Below are 25,129 nucleotides of genomic sequence, written 5' to 3'. Positions count from 1 at the left end.
ATTATATATAAAGAATAAAATCTTGGGATCAGGAAATTTCAATTTATAAATAAAATCAAGTGATTAAAAGCAAAACAGTTGCATTCTGGATCTAACAGCTGGTGTAAAAAGATCATATGTTTCAAATATTGTTCTGATTTTGTCTGAGATTTCCTCCATTTCCTTCCTTAAGGAACTGTTCTAATATGTAGGCTGTTGGCAGCCTTCCCGCCCCTTTTTGCTGTTGGATCAAAACATTAATGAAAATAAAGGAGAAAGAAGGAAGATGAGAGGGAACAATACACATGCTGTGGTCACATTTCTAGGACATAATCTTGCTGTACAAAAGGAGACCTTGCATGGAATTAGCTAACACATTTTACAGAATGTTTAATAATAATAATGTTAACACCTGAAATAGAACTTAAAGAACATACAAGAGAGATGAAATAAAAGTAAAAAACCTTTCATTACCATCATGTATAAATATACACTTGATTCTCCAAACTTCAGTCCCTCTCCCCATAACCACATTCTGAAGAATGGAATATTAACCACCATACTGTCATTCAGCTTCCTATGTTACAGCAATTATAAAGACTAAAATAATCTATAATTTTCTTTTTTGTTTTCCAACCTCCTGCATTTTTTCCATGCTATGAGAAAAATTACTATAGCAATGTCATGCAAAATGAGCTGTTGATAAACATCTGTTTATCTTGGAGACAGCAACAAGAACTGAGTATTCAGAAATGTATTAAACTAATCCTACACTCTGTCTTTCCAAAGATCTTTGTCTTTTTCAAACCACTCCCCAGACTTTTTCCCCCACTGCTGGCTAAATTTGCCCAAGCATGCCAATCATTGTCTGAAAATGAACTCCTGCCAAGACAGCAGAGTAGAGATGTAAAATGGCATGAGTTTGAGAACATATAAAACCAAGTACAGTCAAAACAGTGCATTTAGAGAGTTGGAAGTCACCCTGCTGAAGAAAAGGCTTAATGTTTTGGGATATCTTCCAAATGATCAATTTTTCTGTCCCCTACGAAAGCATATTTTGAAATGTTTATATAGTCAATTCTTATTTATCTGAGCTAGTAATATAAAGTCATTACTCAGACAAGCAAAAAGTAGTTTTTAGTTATAATTAGGTATTAAGGTAGCATATTTACCACAATTATATTTTGCAAAGATAACCAATAAAGTAAGTATGCATTCCCTTAGCGTGCAGATCAAAGCACTCTGAAAACACTACAAAATTGTAGTTATGCAGTGGAAGGATGAAGTCAGATGCTATATCTAACATACTAGAGTGACCAATAGTCCCAATTTACCTAGGACTGAGAGGATTCCTAAATTGCCAACTTTCACTTTTAAACCAGGATTGTACAGGGACAACTTGGTCACCCTGTATACAGTACCTGCCCAAGTAACTTGTTGACAAACTGGATGGTTGACTAGATGGTAAGGAAAAATGAATTTAAGGACAAAAAATTAGCTATGGAAAATTCACAACCTGAAAAGTAGATATCCTGAAAAGGGAGAGCTAACTGAACTACATACAAATGTCTACAGACTTAAGGTTTTTGCTGTCAGTGATACATATCTCGCTACATAAAGACTTCACAGTACCAATTATTTTTTTTAAAGTATTTTTTGGACAATACATGAAATGGAACACCAGGTTGCTGTTGTTGGTTGTTTTTTAACGCTGAGGGAAAACAACTTTAAAAATATCCAACTGCAAAAGTGGGCAAAACTAATTTACACTCTTCCAGGTATACTGCTTTTCACATTTAAACTTTGTCTTTTATGTAACTAGCCTAGTTGTTTTAATAGAACTAATTCTTTAGCGTAAAATCTTTCACATGTATGAGAGGATGACAACTATTTCAAAGTAGTAAAAGCAGATGAATTGTAAAAAACTATTAAAGTAAGGTTAATAAAACTTTTTGTTTTTAATCCTCACCCAAGGACATGCTTTCATTGATTTTAGAGAGGAAGGGGGGAGGGGAGAGAGAGAGAGAGAGAAAGAGAAACATTGAACAGTTGTCTCCCGTACACGCCCCACCAGGGGATCAAACCTGCAACCTAGGTATATGCCCTGACCGGGAATTGAACCCAGGACCTTTTGGTGTACGGGACGATGCTCCAACCAACTGAGCCACCCGGCCAGGGCTAATAAAACTCCTTAAAGGAATGAAAAATAAAGATCACATTTAAAACATCATACTGTTGTAAGATTTAGTGTTAACAATATTGCCAATCCTTAACAGTCTGTACTAATGGAGGGAGGTGTTAATGAAATGTACAAGTAACTTAAAAACTTTATTTGACTCATCAGTTTCCAACCATAACCCTTTCCCAACAAGTATAGAGTAGCTCAACAGTAGCCAAAGTGATTTTCACCTTCTTTGGCTTATTTAGTCTGCCCTCTGGTGGAAGTGCTGATGAACAGTAAAATGACAGAAAGAGGCAGCATGGGAGAAACACAGGAGACACCAACTGGTTAATCCAGGGGTGACTATAATAATTGGGTGTGGCATCTTTACTCTCCTCTGAAAAGTAAATCCAACAATTTTTGGCCATAGGCCAGGCCTTGATTTTAGTTCAGTTTCATCATTTGGCTGACAGCTTGTTGGCTCAATTATTGAGTGAATTTCTTTCAACCACTACGCTATTTAATTTGAACCACTTCTTTCAGGAATTTTGATTATAGTCGATTTTGTTGGGGTGGTGGTGGTGGTATGAGAGATGATACAAAGAGGCCTGCTTTAATTCTAGATTAGCTTTCTCTGTTATTCCATGTCCTAGAGCCAACTGAAATCGGATGACAGAATAGCAAAGTGAAATAAGAAACACATCAAAAGGGTATATGAGTTCTAAATTCTGGCTCTGCCAATAATATGGTTCCAGCAGTGGGACCATAGACAGGCTAATTTTTGTTTTAATTTAAACTTCCTGGATCGCAGTTTCCCTATCTATAAAGCATGGGGGTTAATTTTATTTATGTTACCTTCTAGTTTTAAAAAGCTTTACATATGAAAAATAGCTTCTATATTTGACCCTATAACAATGGAAATAAGGCATATACTTTCTGCAACATCCCATATGAAATGTGAATGCAGGACCCTGAAGTTGAAGGTTAGTGAATCTCTTCAACCCTTGTACCTCTTCTCATTCCCCAATTCATGGGGTCTTCACGGACAGCAAAAATTTTCAAGAAGTTGAAAACACTTTTAGATAACTTTTTGCAAACAGACTGTGAATCAGAATTGATGAGAAAAACTTCTTTTCCTTCTAATAAATTGCATGCTGTAGTCATGTGACATCAAGGTATAACAAACATATTTCCATTTGTAAGATTTTTTCTTCATAATGCTCATATCCTAATCTAAAATCCATTCAATTGTCTCTTTCAGGAACATATATTTTAAAGCAATCATTTTTATATGCTATTAGTTTTTGAAAAGGGAATGTATGGTGTTAACTATCTATTTAGAAATATTCCCAAATTATTCTTTAGGAGATTAATGATATTTTATTAGGGTTTTCTTGAATGTATCTTTCAGGCAAGACTCCGGTATCTAGCATCCACTACACTAGAGTACCACTGACTATTTGCACAATCTGATGGTTTGGAAGGCAGATTTTCAAGTGCTAGTACTAGTTGGACACCATACACACAGTAGTTCAAATACATCACTAGCTATAGTTGTGGTTTCTGTGAGTTAGAACACAGGGGCTTTACTTACCTACCTCCTAAGAAATGGAAAAACAATCAGTATATGAAAGGTGCTTTGAGAAGCTTTGAGACTTAAATAAAAGAAGCCGGACAAGAAATACATCACTTGTTGGTATGTTCTCCTGTAGACTAGGTTACAGAAAAACTGAAATCGAGGCCATTGATGTGAAAAAGAAAATGTTAAAGAGATTTTTAAGAGGATCAACAGCACCTGAGCTCAATGAGATTCATGACCGGTCTGTTTACCTGCTGCCTCCTCCTGTGGCATTGTGGGAGTTCTTCGGGGCCCCTGTAGCCCACTGTTCTTGTCACTGTTGTTTTCCTCCAGGTTGCCTGCTGGCTCCTGGGTTTTCATCAGCTGACTCAAGAGAACTGCCAACATATTCTGCATGTCAGCTGCTGTGCTTGAAGCTTCAGGGGTCTTCTGTTCTGCTGAAGGCTGGACCACTGGAGCAGGAAGTGCCTCCTTCACAGACTCCTCTGGGGCCATGGGCTCTGAGTCCTGCTGCTGGGAAGTGGCTTCCGTTAGGGCACTGATAGATTGGTTCAGGGCCTCCAGCTGCTGCTGTATTTCAGGGTTAGAGTGGATGTTAAGCAGCTGTACCATTTGAGGGATGCTCAGGTCGGTTTGGCTCTGCAGCAGGTTCAATAATACTGCCAATTCACTTTGATTCAATTGCTGTGTGATGTCACCGAGGCCTGTGGAGAGAGAGTGAAGCCAATATAAGGGGATGAGGCAGGGCAAAGACCTCTGCATTCTTCATTTGGCAATAGCAACTTATAATATCCAGTGAATGAAGTTTCATTTTGAACGAATCATTTTTCATGCCTCAAATCGTCATGACACAATTTGTTACTCTTTTTCATTTTTATTTGAGAGAGGGAAAGGGAGGGAAAGGGAAAAAGAGGGGGAGGGAGAGAAGAGAGGAGAGAAAAGAGAGAGAGAGAAAGAAAGAGAGAGAGAGAGAGAGAGAGAGAGACAGACACTGATCGATCTACTGCTCCACCCATCTATGCACTCATTGGTTGATTCCTGCACATGCCCCAACCAGAGATGGAACCTACAACCCTGGTGTATCAGGACACTCCAACCAACTGAGCTACCCAGAAGGGCCACAATTTGATACTCTTTATATTACTGCTTAAAAATACATGGACTTGCCCAGCCAGTGTTGTTAAATGGTTAGTGCTGATCCATGAACCAGAAGGTCACAATTCGATTCCTGGTAAGGGCACATGCTCGGGTTTCAGGCTCAATCCCCAGTAGGGGGTGGGAAGTAGGCAGCCAATCAATGTTTCTATCTCTCTCTCCCTCTACCTTCCCCTCTCTCCAAAATCAATAAAAATGTATTTTTTAAAAAGTTCTAAAAAAAAAAAAAAAAATACATGGACTAACTCAACATCTCTATATTGTGAGTAAAGGTTACTTCATTTTACCTTTATTTTTCAAAGTCAGTGATTATCAACCCTTACTGTATATCAGAATTACTAGGCTTAGGCCTCATCCCTAGAGATCTGGCAATTGTTCAGGGGTGTTTATTTTTAAAGCTTCCTGGATGATTCTAATGTGCAGCCAGCATTGAAAACCACTGTTGTAGGTGGACAGGAACAGGAAAGTGAGCCAAGGAAAGAATATCTGTAGTTTAGAAAAATTGTAGTTACCACAAGAGAACTACTTTGTTATAATAGTTCATTATTACTCAGTTTTGAATATATTTAAATCAAACAACAGTATATAGAACTAATTACATTTAGCAATTGTTATTTAACATGATTGGATTCTAAGGTCCTATCAAATCTAACATATACAGGGCTCCAAATTATGTGTATTAGAGATCCACGGTGAACTAACCTTAAATTAAATTTGGCTCACCTAATTCACTAATTTATGCCACAGATCTAATTGAGATATAGTATTCCTTATTGTAGGAATGGAAAATAATCTATTGTAGGCTTTCTAGACTACATGTACAAAACTTGGTTTATTTCCTTTTCCCTATAATGAGAACACCGACCTCTTTATTAATGCTCCAGTGGCTAAAAATTAAAACATACACACACATCCTTGCATTTAACCTTCAAAACCTGCCAAAATGTGCTTAAAGAAGCACAAAGTCTCTGTGCCAGCACTGACCTATTGCATCCCCAGCCCCAGGCTCCACCTTGCCAGGAGCAGGCTGAGGTGGTGCTGGGCTGCTATTCTTCACAGGCTCAGCACTTGTCCCTGAGGTAGTTTCTTTCCGAGAGGCTTTGGATGGAGGTGGCTCTTCTACCACAACACCACTTTGTCGCTGTCGTCGCCGTTTCTTACTCCATAATTCATGGCAATCCTGCCAGTGGGGGAGGCTGAAAAAAGACAAAGCAAAGGGGAAATGTGTGTGGGAATGTGGTAGTGAGTAAATAGAGGAAATGGCAAGGATAAGGAAAACATAAAAATAACCAGAGAAGTTAGTAAATAAATAGTAGCAGTGTAAAAGGAATCATGGCACATAACAGTCTGAGGAAATAAAAGTCCAGAAGTTCAAAAGATTTCTACAATGAGAAATGAGGATCTTGCTAATACCAGAGACACACCTGCTATAAAATGCCCATATTCCTGCCAAACAGTTAAGTCTTATAACTGTTCTTGTTTGGTATAATAAGAGTAAAAGAGAACTTTTGGTCAAGTTTCAGTTGGGAACAAATAGCACACAGATGACTGGCTTGTTAATAGCTACAAAAAGTCCAGGCAAAGTGGTGATTTAAATTTTGGAACAACATTAAGTATATCATGATTACATTCTCTCTGTGTAAAATCAATTTTTGTGTTATTTGGTCTACGAAGAAAAGACCAAAAAACCGGTTCATTCTTCTTTCTGCCCACTGAATTTCCATGACTGGATATTTTCATTTGTGGGGTTTATTAGGATATTTTAATATATTTAATATATTTCCAACTTTCCCATGATAATGCAAATAATCCCAGTAGGTTAAATCTTACTACAATAAAGATTACCATAGCCAAAAAGCTCACTATTACAAGAGTTCCTAAATTTCAGTAAAAAGCTTTATGTATTTCAAGCCACATTCAACATATCAAAATTCTAGTGCAGTAAATTTCTTTGGAACAATCAGATTTGTAGTTACTACCTACTCATGTACTAACATCCTATTCATTTCTTTAGGATACAGTCTTTCTGTAAAAAAGAAATGCCAAAAACTATGACATAAAAGCTACAATGCTGTCAGTGATAAATGTGAAGAGATTTATTTGCTAGAATGTGAGATGTGAATGTAGAACCTCTGAGGATCTTAGAGAATATAGGAAATTCATAAAACTCTAATGCAAGACAGACACATTCAAAGGCAACAATTTCTACATCAAAACTCAGGACGTATGACCTTACAGTGATAAAAACTATTTAAAATTAGGACTGTCCTTGCAAGTGTGGGATACCCAGGGTCACCATAGACATAAAGGATTTAAACAGATGGGATAGTTAAGAGCAAAAACTAGAAGAAATACCTTCAAAGAGGTTTTATAGGGCAATCTGCTGGGGATCCAGGAACACAAGAAGATAGCTTGAGTCAAATTAGAATAAATATCATATCTAAATCTATCCCATGTTTTTTTTAAAAAACCCATAAAGCAATAAAACCTCTTATCAATCATAATACTATTTGAGGATACCTCTCCATCTGGGACATGGCCACTTGCAGTTCCTCTTAAAAATCTATTATTTTGAGTTTCTCATCTCCTAGGCCTGGGGATGGAGGTGAGGGTGGTGTGGGGGTTAGGGTCACTACATGGCCACCAGCACTTACTCTGGAGGATCCATTTTGCTAGGGTCGACATCTTTAAGGAAGTCACTCTGTAGGGTCTGCTCAGCTGTGCAACGTTTGCTAGGATCTAGTGTCAGCATCTGGTCCAGCAAATCAAGTGCTGCTGAAGGAATGCTGTGAAAAGGAAGAAAAGAAAGAACAAGTTCTCAATGACCGCACAGTTCTTAAACCTGTAACCTTGTGTCAAAAGTCTCTGAATTTCCAGTTCCACGTAAAATTGTGGAAAGGAAGTTGGAAGCTGGCTAAACAAGCAAGCAGATTTTCTTCCACACAGGATTTAAGAAGGGCTATAACAGGTAGAAAACATGAAGCCAGCAATTACATTCCCTCTTGTGAAGATCAAAAAGACTGAAAAAATTTATATATTGTTCAAAATAAAATGGTTTTCTACCATCTAAAGCCTTCAAAAGAGAAAATTACCAAAAGGCTGAGACAAAACTTTGCTCAAAAGTAAAATGTTTTCCTATGGTGTGTTGCCATAATAAATTGGGACAACACTAACTCCCTGAGCCAGGAAAAAGCCAAGTCCAAACCAAACACCAGTCAAACACAGAAAATAGATGCACATTTTTGCCAAACTCACAAAGAGAATTCTTCTCGTAGACGCCTTCTATACTGCTTCTTCGGTTTCATGGTATTGAAGTAAGGCAGCTTGATAACATCCGGCCACACAGCTGGACAAGGGCTACCACAGAGTCGACTGAAAACAAAGCAGAAAGCAAGAACAAGGAAGTGAGTGAGTCAGCATCATGAATTCTGGAGATTCTAGAAGCAGAAATGATTACCTCCCAAGAGCTTATTAAATTTTAGAGGGCATGCAAAAAAGGAAAATCTGACCTCACTACTTTAAGGACAAAAGGAATAGGACAGAAAGAACTGGTTACAAGATAATAAAGAGAAAATACGCTCAACAGTCTAAAATGATCCACATATTTGGTTCTGTAAAACATGTTTTTAATCCTCCACAGAGATTTTTATTACCAATTTTGTTCTGTTCAGTTAGTGTTAACTACAAAGGGCTGAGCTGGTCCTATAATGTCCCTATAAGAAAAACTGGCAGAAGAGAACCTAAGACTAAAAATTTTGATGGAAAATTGAGTTTACTGCCTATCAATTAGTTATATACCACCTTTTAAAAAGTCTACATTAGCCCAGCCAGGCATGGCTCAGTGGCTGTGGTTGAGCATCAACCTAGGATCCAGGAGACTGAGGTTCAATTCCCGGTCAGGGCACATGCCCGGGTTGCAGGCTCAATCCCCAGCAGGGGCGTGCAGGAGGCAGCTGATCAATAACGACTCTCTCATCACTGATGTTTCTATCTCTCTCTCCCTTCCTCTCTTTGAAATCAATAAAGATATATTTAAAAAATAAATAAAAAATAAAAAGTCCACATTAGCCTGCTATATTCTTTCCTTTAATTTTATTGAATAAAACCACCCAAATTCTATCCCAACCCCAGGCCTTCCTGAAACCCTCTATTTATGGGTTCTATTTTATAGTTATCTGTTTACATGTTGTATCACTTACTAAACTCTGAGCTCTTTGAAGGCAGGGACCTATCCTATCTCTGAATCCCAAAGTTTAACAGAGAAAGGGAACTGTTGCAAAACAGGGTCCATAAAATGTGTGCTGAGTATATTTGATCTTAATCTAACCTAAGAATGGAATAACTATCCTGAAAAAGGAATGCTTTTATATGAAGAATAAAAAACATGAAAAGTGAGTCCTAAAAAGTAGATGGAAAACAACTTCTTTACATATGTAACACATGATAAAAAAATATGGTAAACCTGATTGAGTGAAGAGAAACTTACTTGGACATAAGGAGCATAAAATCACTTAGCAGAATGACTGAAAAGTGTTAGAAATTAGATGTGATTACCTATCACACCTGGGCACTCAGAGCACATGCACAGCTGTACCTGATCAGTTCTAGCTGAGCCAGTTCCAGATTGGCTTGAAAAATAGGCTTCTTTGTGAACAGTTCCCCAAGGATGCATCTAGAAAGAGTAAAATTGAGAGGTCAGAAGAGAAATCCCTGGAGCCTATTTATAGTGTGTCTCAATAAACTTTTATGGTATATATACCATGTTGTAAATTAGCCCAAAACTGCAGTGTGTGTGTTCCGTAAAAGAAAATATTTCTTGCTGTGAAAATGGACAGTATAAAGGATTTAAATTTGCCAGCAGGTCAAACCCTTGCCACCTATAAAAAGACAGTCTATATATAAGCAGAGAAAGGGAGTCAAGAGTCCTTTTCTAACAATTCCATTGTAAATAAGAAAATAACTAAAGACTAAAACACCCACACTTCAATTTTACAAGGATGCTCAGCAGTTCCTGTAAAGAGAATACATATTAGCATTGTTCATTTATCTGCTCTATGGAATATACACTGTACTACAGCCCTCTTGGCACGGTTTTAAAAAAAAAAAGTTATTGTCATCAGCCAAGATCAGTTTCAATAGGACTTTCAAATACGTTATGCTTAAACACTTTATCATTTTTTAAAATTTATTTTATTGTTGAGAGTATTACAGATGCCCCCATTTCCCCTCCTTTGCCCTCCTCCACCCATTTCCCACCCTACCCCAGGCCTTCACCTGTCTACTGTCTGACCTTTATCATTTTGAAAACGCCTTTCAAAACTATGTTGACATATTTGTAGTCTTCAAATTTCCCTTCACATATTATTTATTAATTACAACAGGAAAACTAGTTATCTATTTAGTGGCGGCAGGCAGACAGCATCTTAACCAAATGACCAAAATTAACATCACTAAGAGGCAAACAAATGTGATACCTGAGAACAACACTTATGGAGTATTCCAGCCAAAAATTCATAATCTAAACCTACTAAGTGGTCTGTAGTCTTCAAAAATGTAAATATCACAAAAGACAAAGAAATATTAAGGAACTGTTCCAGATTAAAGAATGGCAACTAAATGTAATACATGATACTGGATTGGATCCTCTATCAGGTGAGGTACTGTTTCCAGGACATTATTAGGGTACTGACAAAATGAGAAGCTAAAGTACTCTATTAAATAACAATAGTGTGTCAATGTTAAATTCCCTGAATTTGATAATTGTACTTACCAACTGTACAAATTTGATAATTTGATTTAAGAGAGTATGTTTGTTCTTAGGAAATGTACATTAAATATTAAGAGGGAGAGGAGCATGATATATACAACTATTTTCAAATAGTTCTGGAAAAAAATATGTAGTATATTTATCAACACACGCATTTTATTCTATGTATATAATGTATACTGTATGATATATATACATATATAACAAGCAAATGTGGCAAGATGTTAAAAATTAATGACTCATATATGAATGAATCTCAATATAATTATGCTGAGTAAAAGATGCAAGAGGAAAAAAGGGCATACATTATGTGATTCCATTTATATAAAATTCTAGAAATGGAAATTAATCAATAGTGATAGAAAGCAGAACAGTGACTGCCTGGGAATGGGATAGTGGGGAAAGGAGAGAGATTACAAAGGAGCACATGGAAACTTTTGGAGGTGATATCATCTTGGAGGTAATGGTTTCACTGGTACATACAAAATGTATACTTTAAATATATACAGTTTATTATATACCACAAGTAAAAGGTTAAAAAAAAACTTAGTGAATCTGAATAAAGGCTAAAGTTCTTTGTACTATTTTAGTAACTTTTCTGTATATTTAAAATTACTTCAAAATAAACTTAAAGATAAAAGAAAAAAATTATATGAATACTTTATACTTTTTTGTATGTGTGAAATATTTCATTTTTTAAAAAGTGGGGCGCTCTGGCCAAGTGGCTCAGTTGGTTGGAACATCATCCCATGCACCAAAAGGTTGTGGGTTCAAACCCTGGTAGGGGCATATATGAGAGGCAAATGATTGATGTTTCTCCCCCACATCAATGTTTCTCTCTGTCTCTACCCCTTCCTCTCTCTCTAAAATCGATTTAAAAAACAACAACAAACCTATCCGCAGGTGGGAATTAAAAAAAAAAAAAAAGGTGAGGTCCTAGCTGGTTTGGCTCAGTGGCTAGAGAGTTGGCCTGTGGACTGAAGGGTCCCTGGTTCGATTCCATACAAAGGCAAGTGCCTCAGCTGTAGGCTTGATCCCTGGCCCTGGTCGGGGCACTTGCAGGAGTCAACCAATCAATGTGTCTCTCTCACATCGATGTTCCCCTCTCTCTCTCTTTTCCTTCCACTCTCTCTGAAAAGCAATAGAAAAAAATACCTTCAAATGAGAATTAAAAAACAAAAAACTCATAAAACCAATGTTTATGTAGTTTCACTTTGAAATTATTTAGCTTGATTAAATTTGAGAAAGCAGCCCGGCCGAGCGTGGCTCAGCGGTTGAGCGTCGACCTGGGATCCAGGCGATTGGGGTTCGATTCCTAGTCAGGGCACATGCCCCGATTGTGGGCTCGATCAATGACCCTCTCATCACTGATGTTTCTTTCTCTCTCTCCCTCTCCTTTCCTTTCCTCTGAAATCAATAAAGATATATTTAAAAAAAGAAAAAATTTGAGAAAACAAAAAAAACCTAGCTCTTAAATTTATTAGCACTTTTTTCTATTAGTATCTGTTAACCTCAAATGACAAATTCTTACTTCTTTATTCTCTTGAACTTTATCCAGAGATAAAAAAGTAAAATAAAATTTAAATCTGTTTCCAACATTAATTGCCAAATCAAATTCCAAATATAGTGTTGTCACAACCGATAAAATAAAAGGCTGAAAGAAAAAACAAACAAACTCAGCTGGGTTTTCAGACTCCAGGTATAATTTGTTGTCCTAGGCTTTCTAGTTTCTCCCCAGAATTTCAAATTGAACTGCTCCAGTAATTCTCTGAAAAGAATATCCTACAAAAGTATCTTCAGAGAAGACTACCATGGATCACCAAAGTAGTAAGTTCACATCAAAAGTAAAATAAAATCTCAATTCAATGAGTCACTGGGCTTTAAAGAAAGTCGAATTTTCTATCATTTTAATTTCCAATTTTGTTTTTGTGGTTTTTTAAATTTCAGTTTCCAATCCTTTGGTGGGAAAGACATCACTATGTAACCAACACTCTGCTACTACACTAAGGTGGCAGGTTGCAGAGACTGAAATAATAGTACAATAGAGCTATGAACTACACCCCCACCCTGCATCTTAACGGGGCATTACCTATAGAGTCTAGTGGTGACAATTTAAATGCTAATACTGTTAAGGCAAACAGTCCAGAACACAAACACACCCAGCTTGAATCAGTAATATTTAACTAAAACTTCATTTGAGTTGGCTAAGATACCACAGAAATTATGCTCACTTTCTCCCTCACCCTTTTGAATTTTGAAATAAAAGCCCTGCAGTGTTCCTTTTAAAGAATGAAATTAATAGAGGGAAAGAATGGGGAAAAGTGATATGCTCCACTGGCAATCCTAAAGCATTCAGGTCAAGGACAGTGTTATGAATGCGTAAGTCATATAGCATAAGAAACAATTAATGAACATGGCCCATGTAAAATGTCCACTCCTCTAACAAACAAATTGTAAATATAATTTTCAACAAAAAGGAACTAAAACTACTTAGAGAAATGGCTGATACCAGGTCTGGAGCAGGAAATAAACAGGATGAGCCTGGGACCAGAAAAGAAGGAAGGCTATCAAAGGCTACTATGAATGTATCAAAAAGACTCAAGAATTAACCTGAATAAACTCCCACTGGCCAAAGACTGGACAGTTTCAACAGGACTAAGGATAATACCCATAATGGATTAAAATACATCAAATATGTTTAGTTCCACGAGTTTTAATGAAACTAAAAACAAGCCCCGCAAACCCTCTCTTCGGTCACCTTTAGGGAATGCTAGAAAACCAGCTCTTTATCTTGAAAATGGTAAATAAAAGAATTCAACCTTTTTATCCCTACCTTTTCCATATCATTTGTAACTAAGGTTAGCCAAACAGATGTTATCTTTACTCCAGAAAGGAGTGATATAATTAGAATACCACCATCACAAAACAACCACAAATGAATTAACAGATGTGGATCATTAATAGCCAATACCATTTCAAAAAGAGACAATTATATATTATATAAAGTGGTGTATGTGTGTAAATCTGCCATAGTAAAAATAAATATTTTATCAGACATTGTTTAGAATTGCCTGTATAAGGTGAAAATATAAAGCAGACTAATCTGTACTGAATTATTTTATTGTTTTCCAATTCTTTAGAGACAATGTACCTACTTATTGCCTGTCCTCTGGACAGAGGTTCATACTGCCTCCCACCCCCAACTCTGATGTACCATTCACTAGATAATCTGTCAGAAATACTCAAAATCACCTATAAAGTAGTTTCAGGGTCAGTGGGTGATTGGGAATCAAACCTGAATTCACCTACAATTTACAGAAAATGAAAGGAATAGGGAACCATGCTAAAAAATACCATCATGAGGATACAATCAGCAAAATCCAGACTGTGGGAAACTCTATAGAACAAATGACCCAGTTTCTTCTAAGGAAATTGTAAGGGGGATAAAGGGACCCAAGATAGATAAGAGGGAGAATCTATAATTAAAAGACTTGAGATAATCAATTGCAATCTATGGATCTTATTTGAATGTTTTTGGATCCCAATTCAAACTAAGTTAAAAGAAATAAAAAGACAATTGGTGAAATGTTAAAAAGCATCTCTGATATTAAGAAATACCCAACAAATTTCTCTGAAATCTGCCTAAAAGTTTATCCCAATCCTTTTGAACTAAAAAAAAAAAAAGCTGCAAAAACCAATGTACAAGTTCAACAAAGTGTGAGTTACAAAGAAAAGTGAAATAAGCCAGTCAGAGAAAGCCAAGTACCACATGATCTCACTTATATGTGGGATGTAATAAATGAAATACACTGAAGAACAAAATAGATCCAGAGACATAGAAGCATGGAACAGACTGAGGGATCTCAGGGGAAAGATGGGGATGGGGGAGTGGGTGGGGAGAAATTAATCAAAGAACTTATACGTTTATAAGCATAACCCATGGACACAGACATTGGTATGGCGAAGGCCTGGGGGTGAGGTAGATGCGACGTAGAGGGGATCAATGGGGTTAAAAAAGGGATATCTGTAATATTTTCAGCAATAAAGACTTTAAAAAAGAAAAAAAGAAAAGAAAAAGAAAAAGTAAAGGGAGCCTTACCCACAGCTCCAAACATCTATGGCTGGTGTATAACGCTCCTCTCCCAGCAGAAGTTCTGGAGGTCGGTACCACAGAGTAATGACTTTATTTGTATAAGGGCGACTGAAATGTGAAAAACAACCATGACATAAATTTACAATGGCTTCTGATGCAAAATACTTGTACAATAAAATGCAAATAGAAATAGTTGCTAATTGAAGATGGGACTATCAAAACAGCTCTGTAGCAACCTAATAGTTCAAAAGTAGTAGTTCCATTCCAATTTGGGTTGATGTATTTCAGTCTAAGGCTGACCCAAGAATTTAGATAGAATTTACTGTCTATAAGCTAGGTGGTAACAACTTGTAGGATACCAGGATATCCAAGAAGAAAAAGTATTCTTTCCTATTTTCCACATGTAATTTTGATAAATGTCTCACCTCTCTTCAGAGTTATAGAGACGAGCAAGTCCAAAATCTGCTAGTTTGATTTGCCCACTGTAAAACAAAAACAATTATTTTCATAAGTAACAGCAGCAACCTCCAAATTATACCTAAAAGTCAAGCATTAATTTAGGAGTTAAAGGAATTACAAAAATTAACTTTAACCTCGGCTCCCAGTTTCCCTCTCAATGGTCACTCTGCCAGGTTGTCTTTTGACTACTTCAGTTTACAAAGCCTTAGGGTTTACCAAACCATAGGTGTTTTTTGGGGGGAAAACTACTGTATTTTGGATTTGACTCAACTAAGTATTTCCTTCATTTCTTGGCAAACAACAGTGGCTAGAACCTGCAAGACTAAATACATATTATTGGGCGGAAAATGGCTGTTCTAGAATAAGAGAGATTTAAGAGGTCTAACAATTAAGTCCAATTCATAATCCCTGACTGATTCTGGTTTGAACAAACTAGGTATACAAAAGACATTTTTGACACAACTGAAAAAATATATGGACTGAGTGTTAGAAGATAATAGGTAATAATTTTGTTAGAGTATTTAGGGTTAAAATGTAATGATGTCCGTAATTTGTTTTTAAAATAACTCAGGCAGAAAAACAAAAGCAAGTACAATAAAATGTTAATTGTATATGTAATTATATTAGTGTCTCAATTTTTTTTCTTGTACTTTGACATTTTTCATAATAAAAAGTAAACACTGTGGCTATCACATTTTTTTTTTCAAACAAGGAACACAGCTTTGATCTGAATAAATGCTTTTTATGATGAATGAGGCCTTCTACCAACATATTGCCATCATTTCCTACACCATAACAATATACAACTATGACCTTAGAGGGATTCTCAAACTTTTTTTTTTTTTAAATATATCTTTATTGATTTCAGAGAGAGGAAAGGAGAGGAAGAGAGAGAGACAGAAACATCAATGATGAGAGAGTCATTGGGGATCGAGCCCGCAGCCCAGGCATGTGCCCTGACTGGGAATCGAACCTCAATCTCCTGGATCCTAGGTCGATGCTCAACCACTAAGCCATGCCTCGCGGGGCTCAAACTTTAATATGAAAAAAAAAAAAAAAATCACCTGGAAAGTTTATTAAAAGTATCCTGGGCTCCACTGCCAGAGATGCTGATTCAGTAAGTCATAACCCCAAAATTTCTTTCTTTGAATTTTTTTTTTTAATGTTTTCATTGATTTCAGAGAGAGGAAGGAAGAGACAGAGAGAGAGAGAAACATCAACGATGAAAGTCATTGATTGGCTGTTCCTGCATGCCCCCTACTGGGGATCGAGCCCACAACCTGGGCATGTGCCCTGACCCGGAATCAAACCGTGGCCTCCTGGTTCATAGGTTGACACTCAACCACTAAGCAACACTGGCCGGGTCAAAATCTGAATTTCTAACAAGCCCACAGGTGATGCCAGCACTGCTGTCTGAGAACCACTCCCTTAAAGGGATCACACACACATTTCGCTCTGCTAAGTATTTTGTCTTTGATAGTGACGTCAAGTAATATTTTAATAAATGTCAACACAAAATGTTGGGAAACTATTCCAAAACCATTTATTATTTCAGATTAATCATATTTAAATTCTTATATAGCCTATTTATTTACATTTACAGCTTGTTACCTCTTGGGGAATGAACAGCCAGCTCACTGTTTTTTTTAAGGACTGGGGCTATCTCAGGTGTGTGATAGCTCAGATCAGGCAGAAAGACGAGATAGGAAAAAGAGGCTATGCTATGAGGTGCTCCTCAAAGTATCAGCAATGGGACAGAACAGTAAGACAAAGTAACTCCTACAAGCATATAATGTTCTATTGCTGTTTGCTTTATTGTGCTTTTGTCAACATAGAAGCAAGACCTTCCAACAGCAAAAAAAATTAGGACTCACTGAAGGCTCAGATGATAGCTAGCATTTTTTAGTAACAAAGTATTTTCAGCCTGCCCAGTGTGACTCAGTGGTTGAGCACTGATCTATGATCCAGGAGATCGAGGTTTAATTCCCAGTCAGGGCACAAGCCCGGGTTACAGGCTCGATCCCCAGCTGGGGGCATGCAGGAGGCAGCCAATCAATAACTCTCTCATCATTGATGTTTCTCCTTCTCCCTTCCTCTCTCTGAAATCAATAAAGACATTAAAAAAAAATGTACTTTTAAAATTCAGGTATGTACATTTTTTAAACATATTGCACTCTCAAGAGACTACAGGTGTAGTGTAAACATAACTTTTACATGCACTGGGAAACCAGAAAATTCTTATGACTCGCTTTATTGCGATATTTGCTTTATTGTGGTCTGGTACCAAACTAGTAATATCTCCGAAGTATGCCTGAAACAACAAAAGTATACATTAAATCAGCTCTAATCATTCCTAGTGAAGATTATGGGCATCTTACCTACTTGCTCCAAACATCATTATATTTTAAAGTTCAACTTATAGCCCGGCCGGGCATGGCTCAGCGGTTGAGCATTGACCTAGGATCCAGGCGATCAGGGATCGATTCCCGGTCAGGGCACACGCCCGGGTTGCAGGCTCAACCAATGACTCTCTCATCATTGATGTTTCTATCTCTCTCTCTCCCTCTCCTTTCCTCTCTCTGAAATCAATAAAGATATATTTAAAATAATAAGAAGAAGAAAAATAAAGTTCAACTTATACTCAAATTCTGAGAAAAGCAAAACGGAAAGGAATAGCTGACTTGAGCTTTATATTGAGACAAAAAAACAGGTTCCTCAAATTTCTTGGCATCCTTACTCTGATAGCCTGAGATGATCCATGACTCAAGGCACATAGTAGACTGAAAGTTAAAATGGCAATAGGCATAGTTATGGAAAAATAGGCTAGACCTAAATATCACCAGCGCCTAGCATTTATCCTAATCCACCCTCTTCCCCACTCACTGTCAGTAAATGACCTTCACTGAAAACAGGAATCAGGTTACCTATAAACTTTTTGCATCTATAACTTTCCTTCATTCTTTTCCTTCAATTACAGAACAAGTATGTGAATCTCTTGTTCAAGGATAATCAACACCTACACTTGTGGCTACTACCACCTGTGACCTTGATTCCCATCTCCTCTAAAACATCACTCTTTTAAATTGTTTTGGATCTTTACTGAATCTTCAACTTCTTGATTGTCTTTTCCATTAGCACTTAAATATGCTCAAACCTCTGCATTCTTAAATAAAACTTAAAAATTAAAGACACACCTGTCACCTTTCTATTAACTGCTACTCACCCATTTACACCACACTGTCACCACTGACCTTTTAATTTTCATATTCTTGTTTTATAATCTGCCTACATCATCTGACATGTATGACCACTCACTTATGAAACTTGCCTATTTTGCATTCATGATAGTCTTTATATTCTTCCTCTTTCTCTGACCATTCCCTTAGGTTCCATCTTCTAACATCTTTTCCATGCTTGGTAACTCCTGAATCTAGGTATATTGCTAGTGTGGAACTCCCACACGACCTATTAGCCCTGCTCTCCTCCCTCTCTCATCAACTGCTTTCTCTTTCTTGTCCAGCTGAGGACCCCTTACCATTATCTCCAAGTCACCTCACCCAGAAGTCTCTGTGTAGACAGAATTAAATGGACAAGAGCAAAAGCTAGATGGATCAGACTAGACCCTGAGACTCCTACATCTCGCTTAGCTTCCTGAATTTCCTGAATGTGGCAATGCAGGAACAGGGAGGGGCCTGACCCATCAACCAGAAAGGACACCGAGCAGGACTGCAGTTATTCCCTGGCCTGAAACATCCTCCATGGAGAAGCAAAAGGAAAAGAAGAAAGTATGATAATACTATAGTCCAGAAAGCTACAAGAGGATAGCCGTCATCAAGTTCTTGAAGCATTACTACTACATATGTAGAATAACCAAGTCCAGCATTAATGAGAATTGTGGGTCATGGAGATAGCAACAAAAAGAAATAATCTCTTAACACCATGTTTTGTCTCATAAAGATATTTAAGGACAAATATATACAGCTTACATATTTTTTAAATTTAAAATAATGCTTTAATTATATAATTTAAAAACAAAGAATTAACTGAACCAACATCCTTCAGTGGCTGTCACCTATGAAGTTTAACCTCCTTAGTGACTTATACAAGATCCTTAAATTGGTTCTTGCAACTGTCCAGCTTTACCCTTCTTGCACTAGCAACACTGACATTTTAGTTTTCCAGACATGCTATGTTATTTTCACATTTATGCACTTTTCTCCATGCAATTTCTTTTGCCTAGAAACTCATCCTTCTGTTGTCAGTCTTTCCGATAAATTCCTATTCATTCCTCTAGACTGCATCTTCCCAGATGCTTCCAAATTCAAGGAAAAAAATGGGCTTAATAAATGTTTACTGCCTGGCCGGGCATGGCTCAGCGGTTGAGCATCAACCTAGGATCCAGGAAATCGAGGTTCAATTCCCAGTCAGGGCATATGCCCGGGTTGTGGGCTTGATCCCCAGCAGGGGCGTACAGGAGGCAGCTGATCAGTGATTCTCTCATCATTGATGTTTCTATCTCTCTCTCTCTCTCCCTTCCTCTCTCTGAAATCAATAAAAGATGCATTAAAAAATAAGTAAAAAATAAATGTTTACTGAACTGATCAATTTATTTGTTTAACTCCCATACTAAACTCAGAGTTCTCTAGTGACCAACCACCTACCCCATGCACGACTTTCAGTACTAAAACCAGGACAGTCCTGGGTAATCCTGGATGGTTGGCCACCCCACTCCACAAAGACAAAAAAGTATGTCATAATCATCACATATTCCTATCTAGGTAATGTTTGTCAAATATTAATTGAACAGAAATATTTAAAACAATGGGTGAATCAGACAAAGATGGCTATAAAGAGCCTAGTTCCTAAAGAACCAAACATTGGTCTGATTTCAATAGTACCAAACTTGCTTTTTATTCCTCAATAGATAGGGCTATCACCAAAGACTACTGTGCATAATACATCTGATATTACCAATGAAGTTTAGGCAATTAGCCAGAGAGGAAGAAAGCAGATAAAAACTTCTGAAGAATTAGCGCTGTTCCTCACTAAATTTGTCTGTCTACAGTTAAAACATGAAAGTGCTGGTCAGAAAGGTCAATCACCAATTATACATCTGTGTTTACTCTGAAACTTGGTAACTGAGAAAGTCTCAAGAGCACCTAAACCAGCAGGCACGTTTCTTCCCACTAAACAAGGGAGAATTTCACTAAGAATTCAATGTCTGTTGGAATTTGCCTAGGACCACAACAATATTATTTACTAACTATGGAAAAAGCTCTCTGAATATTCCTATAGGATATGAGTTGATTCCCTAAAATGTTTGCAATTTACAATCCTACCTCTGTTAATTCCTTATCAACACCGAGTCTGGAGACTGCTGATCAGGACACCCTTATCATAAGTTGTTCCTAAAGTACTAACACCAGATATGTATTTAAATACCTGTATTATTTGGTCTACCTATAATTCCAGTTAACTAACTGAAACTAAGGGGCTCATAAGAGAGAAAATGCTTAACTTTATTTAGTTTTACTATATTACCTGTTGTTCAGCAAAATGTTAGAACACTTAATATCCCGATGCAGGAAATTCTTTTTATGACAGTAATCCAATCCTTCCATTAGCTGCTTCATGAATGACTTGATATGATCCTCAGAAAAGTGCACCAAACCAGATTCTAGCAATCCCATTAGGTCATGGTCCATATACTCAAATACAAGGTAAAAGGCACCTACATAGGATAAAAGAAAAAATTAAAAATAGAAAAAAGGATTATGAAATGACAATGCTTCAAATTTTAATCTAATTTTGTAACTGACCATAAGGCTCTCTGGAACAAATGCTTATTTTTATGGATGAAGAAACTAAAATTCAGAGTAGTTGAATAACTTGCCCTTTCTAAAAACAAGTAACAGAACTACTATTTGAATTAATCTTCTGCCTCCTAGTCCAGTGCTCTTTAGACTACTATGACTTGAGGAGGACAACTGCCCGATCATGTTGTATTATTACTAGTCTTTTATGATGTAAGTCAATTGGCTAATTATAGACCTTGGGCTAACTCCAGTCTGCTTGTCTGTTTGTTTATAAATAAAGTTTTAAAAGTGAATTTGTAACACACAACTATGCCCATTTGCTATATACTGTCTATGACTACTTTTGTAGAAGTCTTTACCTTCATTAACAGGACTCTCATATTATGGCGGGGGGGCGGGGGGGGGCGGCAGCACACAGTCTATTTAGTAGAAATTGTTAATAAAATTCATAGAATTGAAAGAAAGGTGAATCATCTCACTAAACTCCCTAAATTTAGAAGTAGATAAAAAAGAAGAAGCACTTTAAGAGAACTGTAAAAATATTTGAAATCCACACTATCATGCCACTTTCAAAAGGGTGCATGATAGAGACAAATATCGTAACAAAAATACTAGACCTAGTTAGAGACAATGATCTATCCAGTTTAAAAGCCTGTCTCCTAGTAACATAAAGGCAAGGATTCTCAATCTAGGGGGTAGGCTTCAAGTACTCTTTGAACTCTCAGAACTAGTATGCAACATTTTAAAGGTATTTTTTTGAAAACTGGATCCATGTTTAAAGCGGTCATGACCCCAAAAAGTTAAGAACCACTGCATTAAAGGAGTATCTTAGAGATTTGGCTGCAACCTTATACAAATTAACAAGAAAAATACAAAAACTGCAAAAGATAAGTAGACAAAGGACAACTCAAAAAAGAGAAAGTAAGTAAAATTAATAAACATGGAAAAAAACTCAGATGTACTATAAGAAATGCAATTCAAAATAATATCATACCTCACCTATCAAGATGACAATTTAAGAAAAAATAATACTCAGTGTTAGAAAAGATAAAGTGGAATGGACACTCACTGGTGGGACATAAATTATTACTCTCTTTCTTAAAAGCAATTAACATTAAATATGAAAATCCCTTTGACCAAATAATTCTACTTCTCAGAAACTATATTAAGAAATAAATCTATGCCCGGTCGGGCGTGGCTCAGCAGTTGAGCATCGACCTAGGATCCAGGCGATCAGGGTTCGATTCCCAGTCAGGGCACATGCCCGGCTTGTGGGCTTGATCAATGACTCTCTCATCATTGATGTTTCTGTCTCTCTCTCCCTCTCCTTTCCTCTCTCTGAAATCAATAAAGATATATTTTTTTAAAAAAAGAAATAAATCTAAATGTAAAGATTTATGCACAAAGATGCTCAATGCAGTATTGGTATATATTTTTTTAAACTGGCAACTAATTGCTCAACAGGGACTGGTGAAGTAAATTTGCATTCATCTATCTTTATGCACAGTCATTAAAGTACATTAATGATGTGAGAAATTGCTTAAGACAAGTTATAAAACACTAAATATACTTTGATCCCAGTAATGTTATACTATAGTTGTTCTATGGATAGTGGTATACTAGTATGGAGTGAGAAAGAAGTGATTGTGAGAAGTGATTGCCATTTTCTTTTTCTTATTCTTCTGTATTTTCTATTTTTCCACAATGGGCATGCATTACATCCATCCATTCATCCATCCATTATTTTATTATTTAAAAATAATAATTTAAACAGTACATGGTAAATTATTTGAATAGTACATAACGGCATAGATGAAAAATATCTCTCCAGAAGCAATCAATTAAGATTTTCTTGTGCATCCCTACAGAAACTAGCTATACACTGTACTATATTTATAATCAGAAAAAGTTAACACATGCCAGGAAATAAACCTAGTATCAGATCTAACTTTCATAAATTTATCTAAATATTGTTACATAGGCAGAATTCCCTTTTAACTGCTTTAAAACTACTTCTAACAAATTCAAGAGGTACTACTCCCCTAGAGCTAATATCTCTGATGCTCTGTACATAAGTCCAGCTTAACTTTATCCATTACATTCTAAATTTATGTACTTCAATGGTATCCTCCTTTTGTAAATTTTTTAATTTTTATTGATTTCAGAGAGATGAAGGGAGAGGGGGAGAGAGAGAAACATCAATGATGACAGAGTCATTGATTGGCTGCCTCCTTCACTCCCCCTGCTGGGGATCAAGCCTGAAACCTAGGCATGTGCCCTGACCAGGAATCAAACCTCGATCTCAATCAAGGTCGATGATCAACTGCTGAGCCACGCCGGGTGGGCTGTAAAATTTATATTTAATTATAGTTGACATACAATATTATATTAGCTTCAGGTACACAACATAGTGAGATTCAACTTTTATATACTTTATGAAGTAACCACCACAGTATGTCTAGTAATCATTGGTCACTACAACACATAGTTAATACAATACCACTAACTATATTCCCTATGCTGTACATTACATCCCCCTGACTTATTTTATAATTGGAAGTTTGTATATTCTTAATCCCCTTCCCCTTTTTCTCCCAATCATATTCTCTCCTAACATTCCAGATTATATTCACAGATGTCATCTCTTCACAGCTGCTCATCTCTAAACCTTCAGATTTATTTCAGTACAAGTAGATTAGGCCCTAGCCAGTTTGGCTCAGTGGGCAGAGCATCGGCCCGAGGACTGAAGGGTCCCTGGTTCAATTCCAGCCAAGGGCATGTACCTCGGTTGCAGGCTCAATCCCAGGGCCTGGTCAGGGTGTGTGCAGGACGCAACCAATTGATGTTTCTCTCTCTCTCCCTTTCTCCCCTCCACTCTCTGAAAAGCAATGGAAAAAATATCCTCAGTGAGGATATTAAAAAAAAAAAAATCTAGATTAGATGTCATATACAGGCTACTTCAAACATAAGTATGGAAATAAACAATTTTATCCCTCAAACAGAGACAAAAGTTACAAATCCAGGAAAACAAACCCAAAGATTTAGAAATACTGGCTTTGAATTCTAAACTGTATCAGTGCAGAACTACGTAAAAATAGGGATGCACATAAAAATATGGATGTAACCAGAAGGGATGATATAAAAATGAGAGTAAGAAACAAATTCATAGATACAGAGAACAAAATGATGGTTGTCAGAGAGGAGAGGGGTGAGCAGATAGGCAAAAAAGGTGAAGGGGATTAAGAAGTACAAACTGACGACTGTAAAATTAGTTACGAGGATATAACGTACAGCATAGGGAATATAGCTAGTAATATTGTAATAGCTATGTATGGTGACAGTTGGTTACTAAACTTGCGGTGACCACTTCATAAGGCATATGAATGTCTAATTGCTTTGTTGTACACCTGAAAGTAATATAATAGTTTGTAAACTATCATTAAAAATAAATTTAAAAAGTGAAAAGTAACCGATAAATCTGGGTTTAATCTCCATTATTGTTATTATAATTTGTAAAAAAAATGATTTTAGGTGGTACAACAAACTCTAATTTTAATAATTAACAATAATTTCTAAAAGTATACGAGTACACTAATGAAGAATGGACATTTTATAAATAAGTACTATACAGCAAAAAGCAATCTGCTAACTAACATCTTAATTTTGGTATAGGTTCAAGAAAGAAACTGGAGTTTAGTAAAAACTGTTAAACAATGCAAACAGGCAAACAAGCTAAGAAAGGAAAATAAGATGTACTAATCTACCCAGTACATAGTTCTTTGCTTGTACCTTTGTCCTTCTTGAAATCCAGTGCATCTTGTTTATCTGTGACAATTTCCTTCATGTTAACAACACTTCGATGGATTAGCTGACGAAGGATTTTGATCTCACGAATGGCTGTGATTGGGAAGCCTTCTTTCTCATTGTCTAGTCTCACCTTCTTCAGGGCCACTAGCTCTCCTGTCACAATCAATTCAAACTGTTACAGCATCAAGTAGCATTTTTTTGGCTACCATCATGAACCAACCAATATATGCCCTTGCTCTGAAAGACTTAATGCCTATTTTAATGCTTTATGCCAGATACTTTTATATCTTAAAAAACAAATCCCTAAGTTCCT

The 25,129-nt window shown here is 36.7% G+C and overlaps 1 protein-coding gene across 11 annotated transcripts in view; it reads right to left on the bottom strand.

Moving 5' to 3' along the window:
• CDK12 (cyclin dependent kinase 12) overlaps window positions 1–25,129 on the bottom strand; it is an 85,657-nt gene that overhangs the window by 43,689 nt on the left and 16,839 nt on the right. For all 11 annotated transcript variants that reach the window (XR_014000502.1, XR_014000503.1, XR_014000504.1 and 8 more), the window contains exons 5-13: window positions 24,799–24,969; window positions 20,735–20,924; window positions 15,160–15,216; window positions 14,741–14,842; window positions 9,469–9,546; window positions 8,130–8,246; window positions 7,529–7,660; window positions 5,859–6,070; window positions 3,971–4,423 (exon numbers count right to left, since the gene is read on the bottom strand). Coding sequence is in view for 2 of the 11 variants with exons in the window: in XM_081161584.1 (XP_081017710.1) it covers window positions 3,971–4,423; window positions 5,859–6,070; window positions 7,529–7,660; window positions 8,130–8,246; window positions 9,469–9,546; window positions 14,741–14,842; window positions 15,160–15,216; window positions 20,735–20,924; window positions 24,799–24,969 (1,512 nt within the window). In the remaining 9 variants the exon portion in view is untranslated. The remainder of the gene's footprint in view (window positions 1–3,970; window positions 4,424–5,858; window positions 6,071–7,528; window positions 7,661–8,129; window positions 8,247–9,468; window positions 9,547–14,740; window positions 14,843–15,159; window positions 15,217–20,734; window positions 20,925–24,798; window positions 24,970–25,129) is intronic.

The sequence above is a fragment of the Miniopterus schreibersii genome (assembly GCF_964146895.1).
Source record: "Miniopterus schreibersii genome assembly, chromosome: 16".
NCBI lineage: Eukaryota > Metazoa > Chordata > Mammalia > Chiroptera > Miniopteridae > Miniopterus > Miniopterus schreibersii.
The sequence above is the reverse complement of the archived record's forward strand: the minus strand, read 5'-3'. Positions and strand labels throughout refer to the sequence as shown.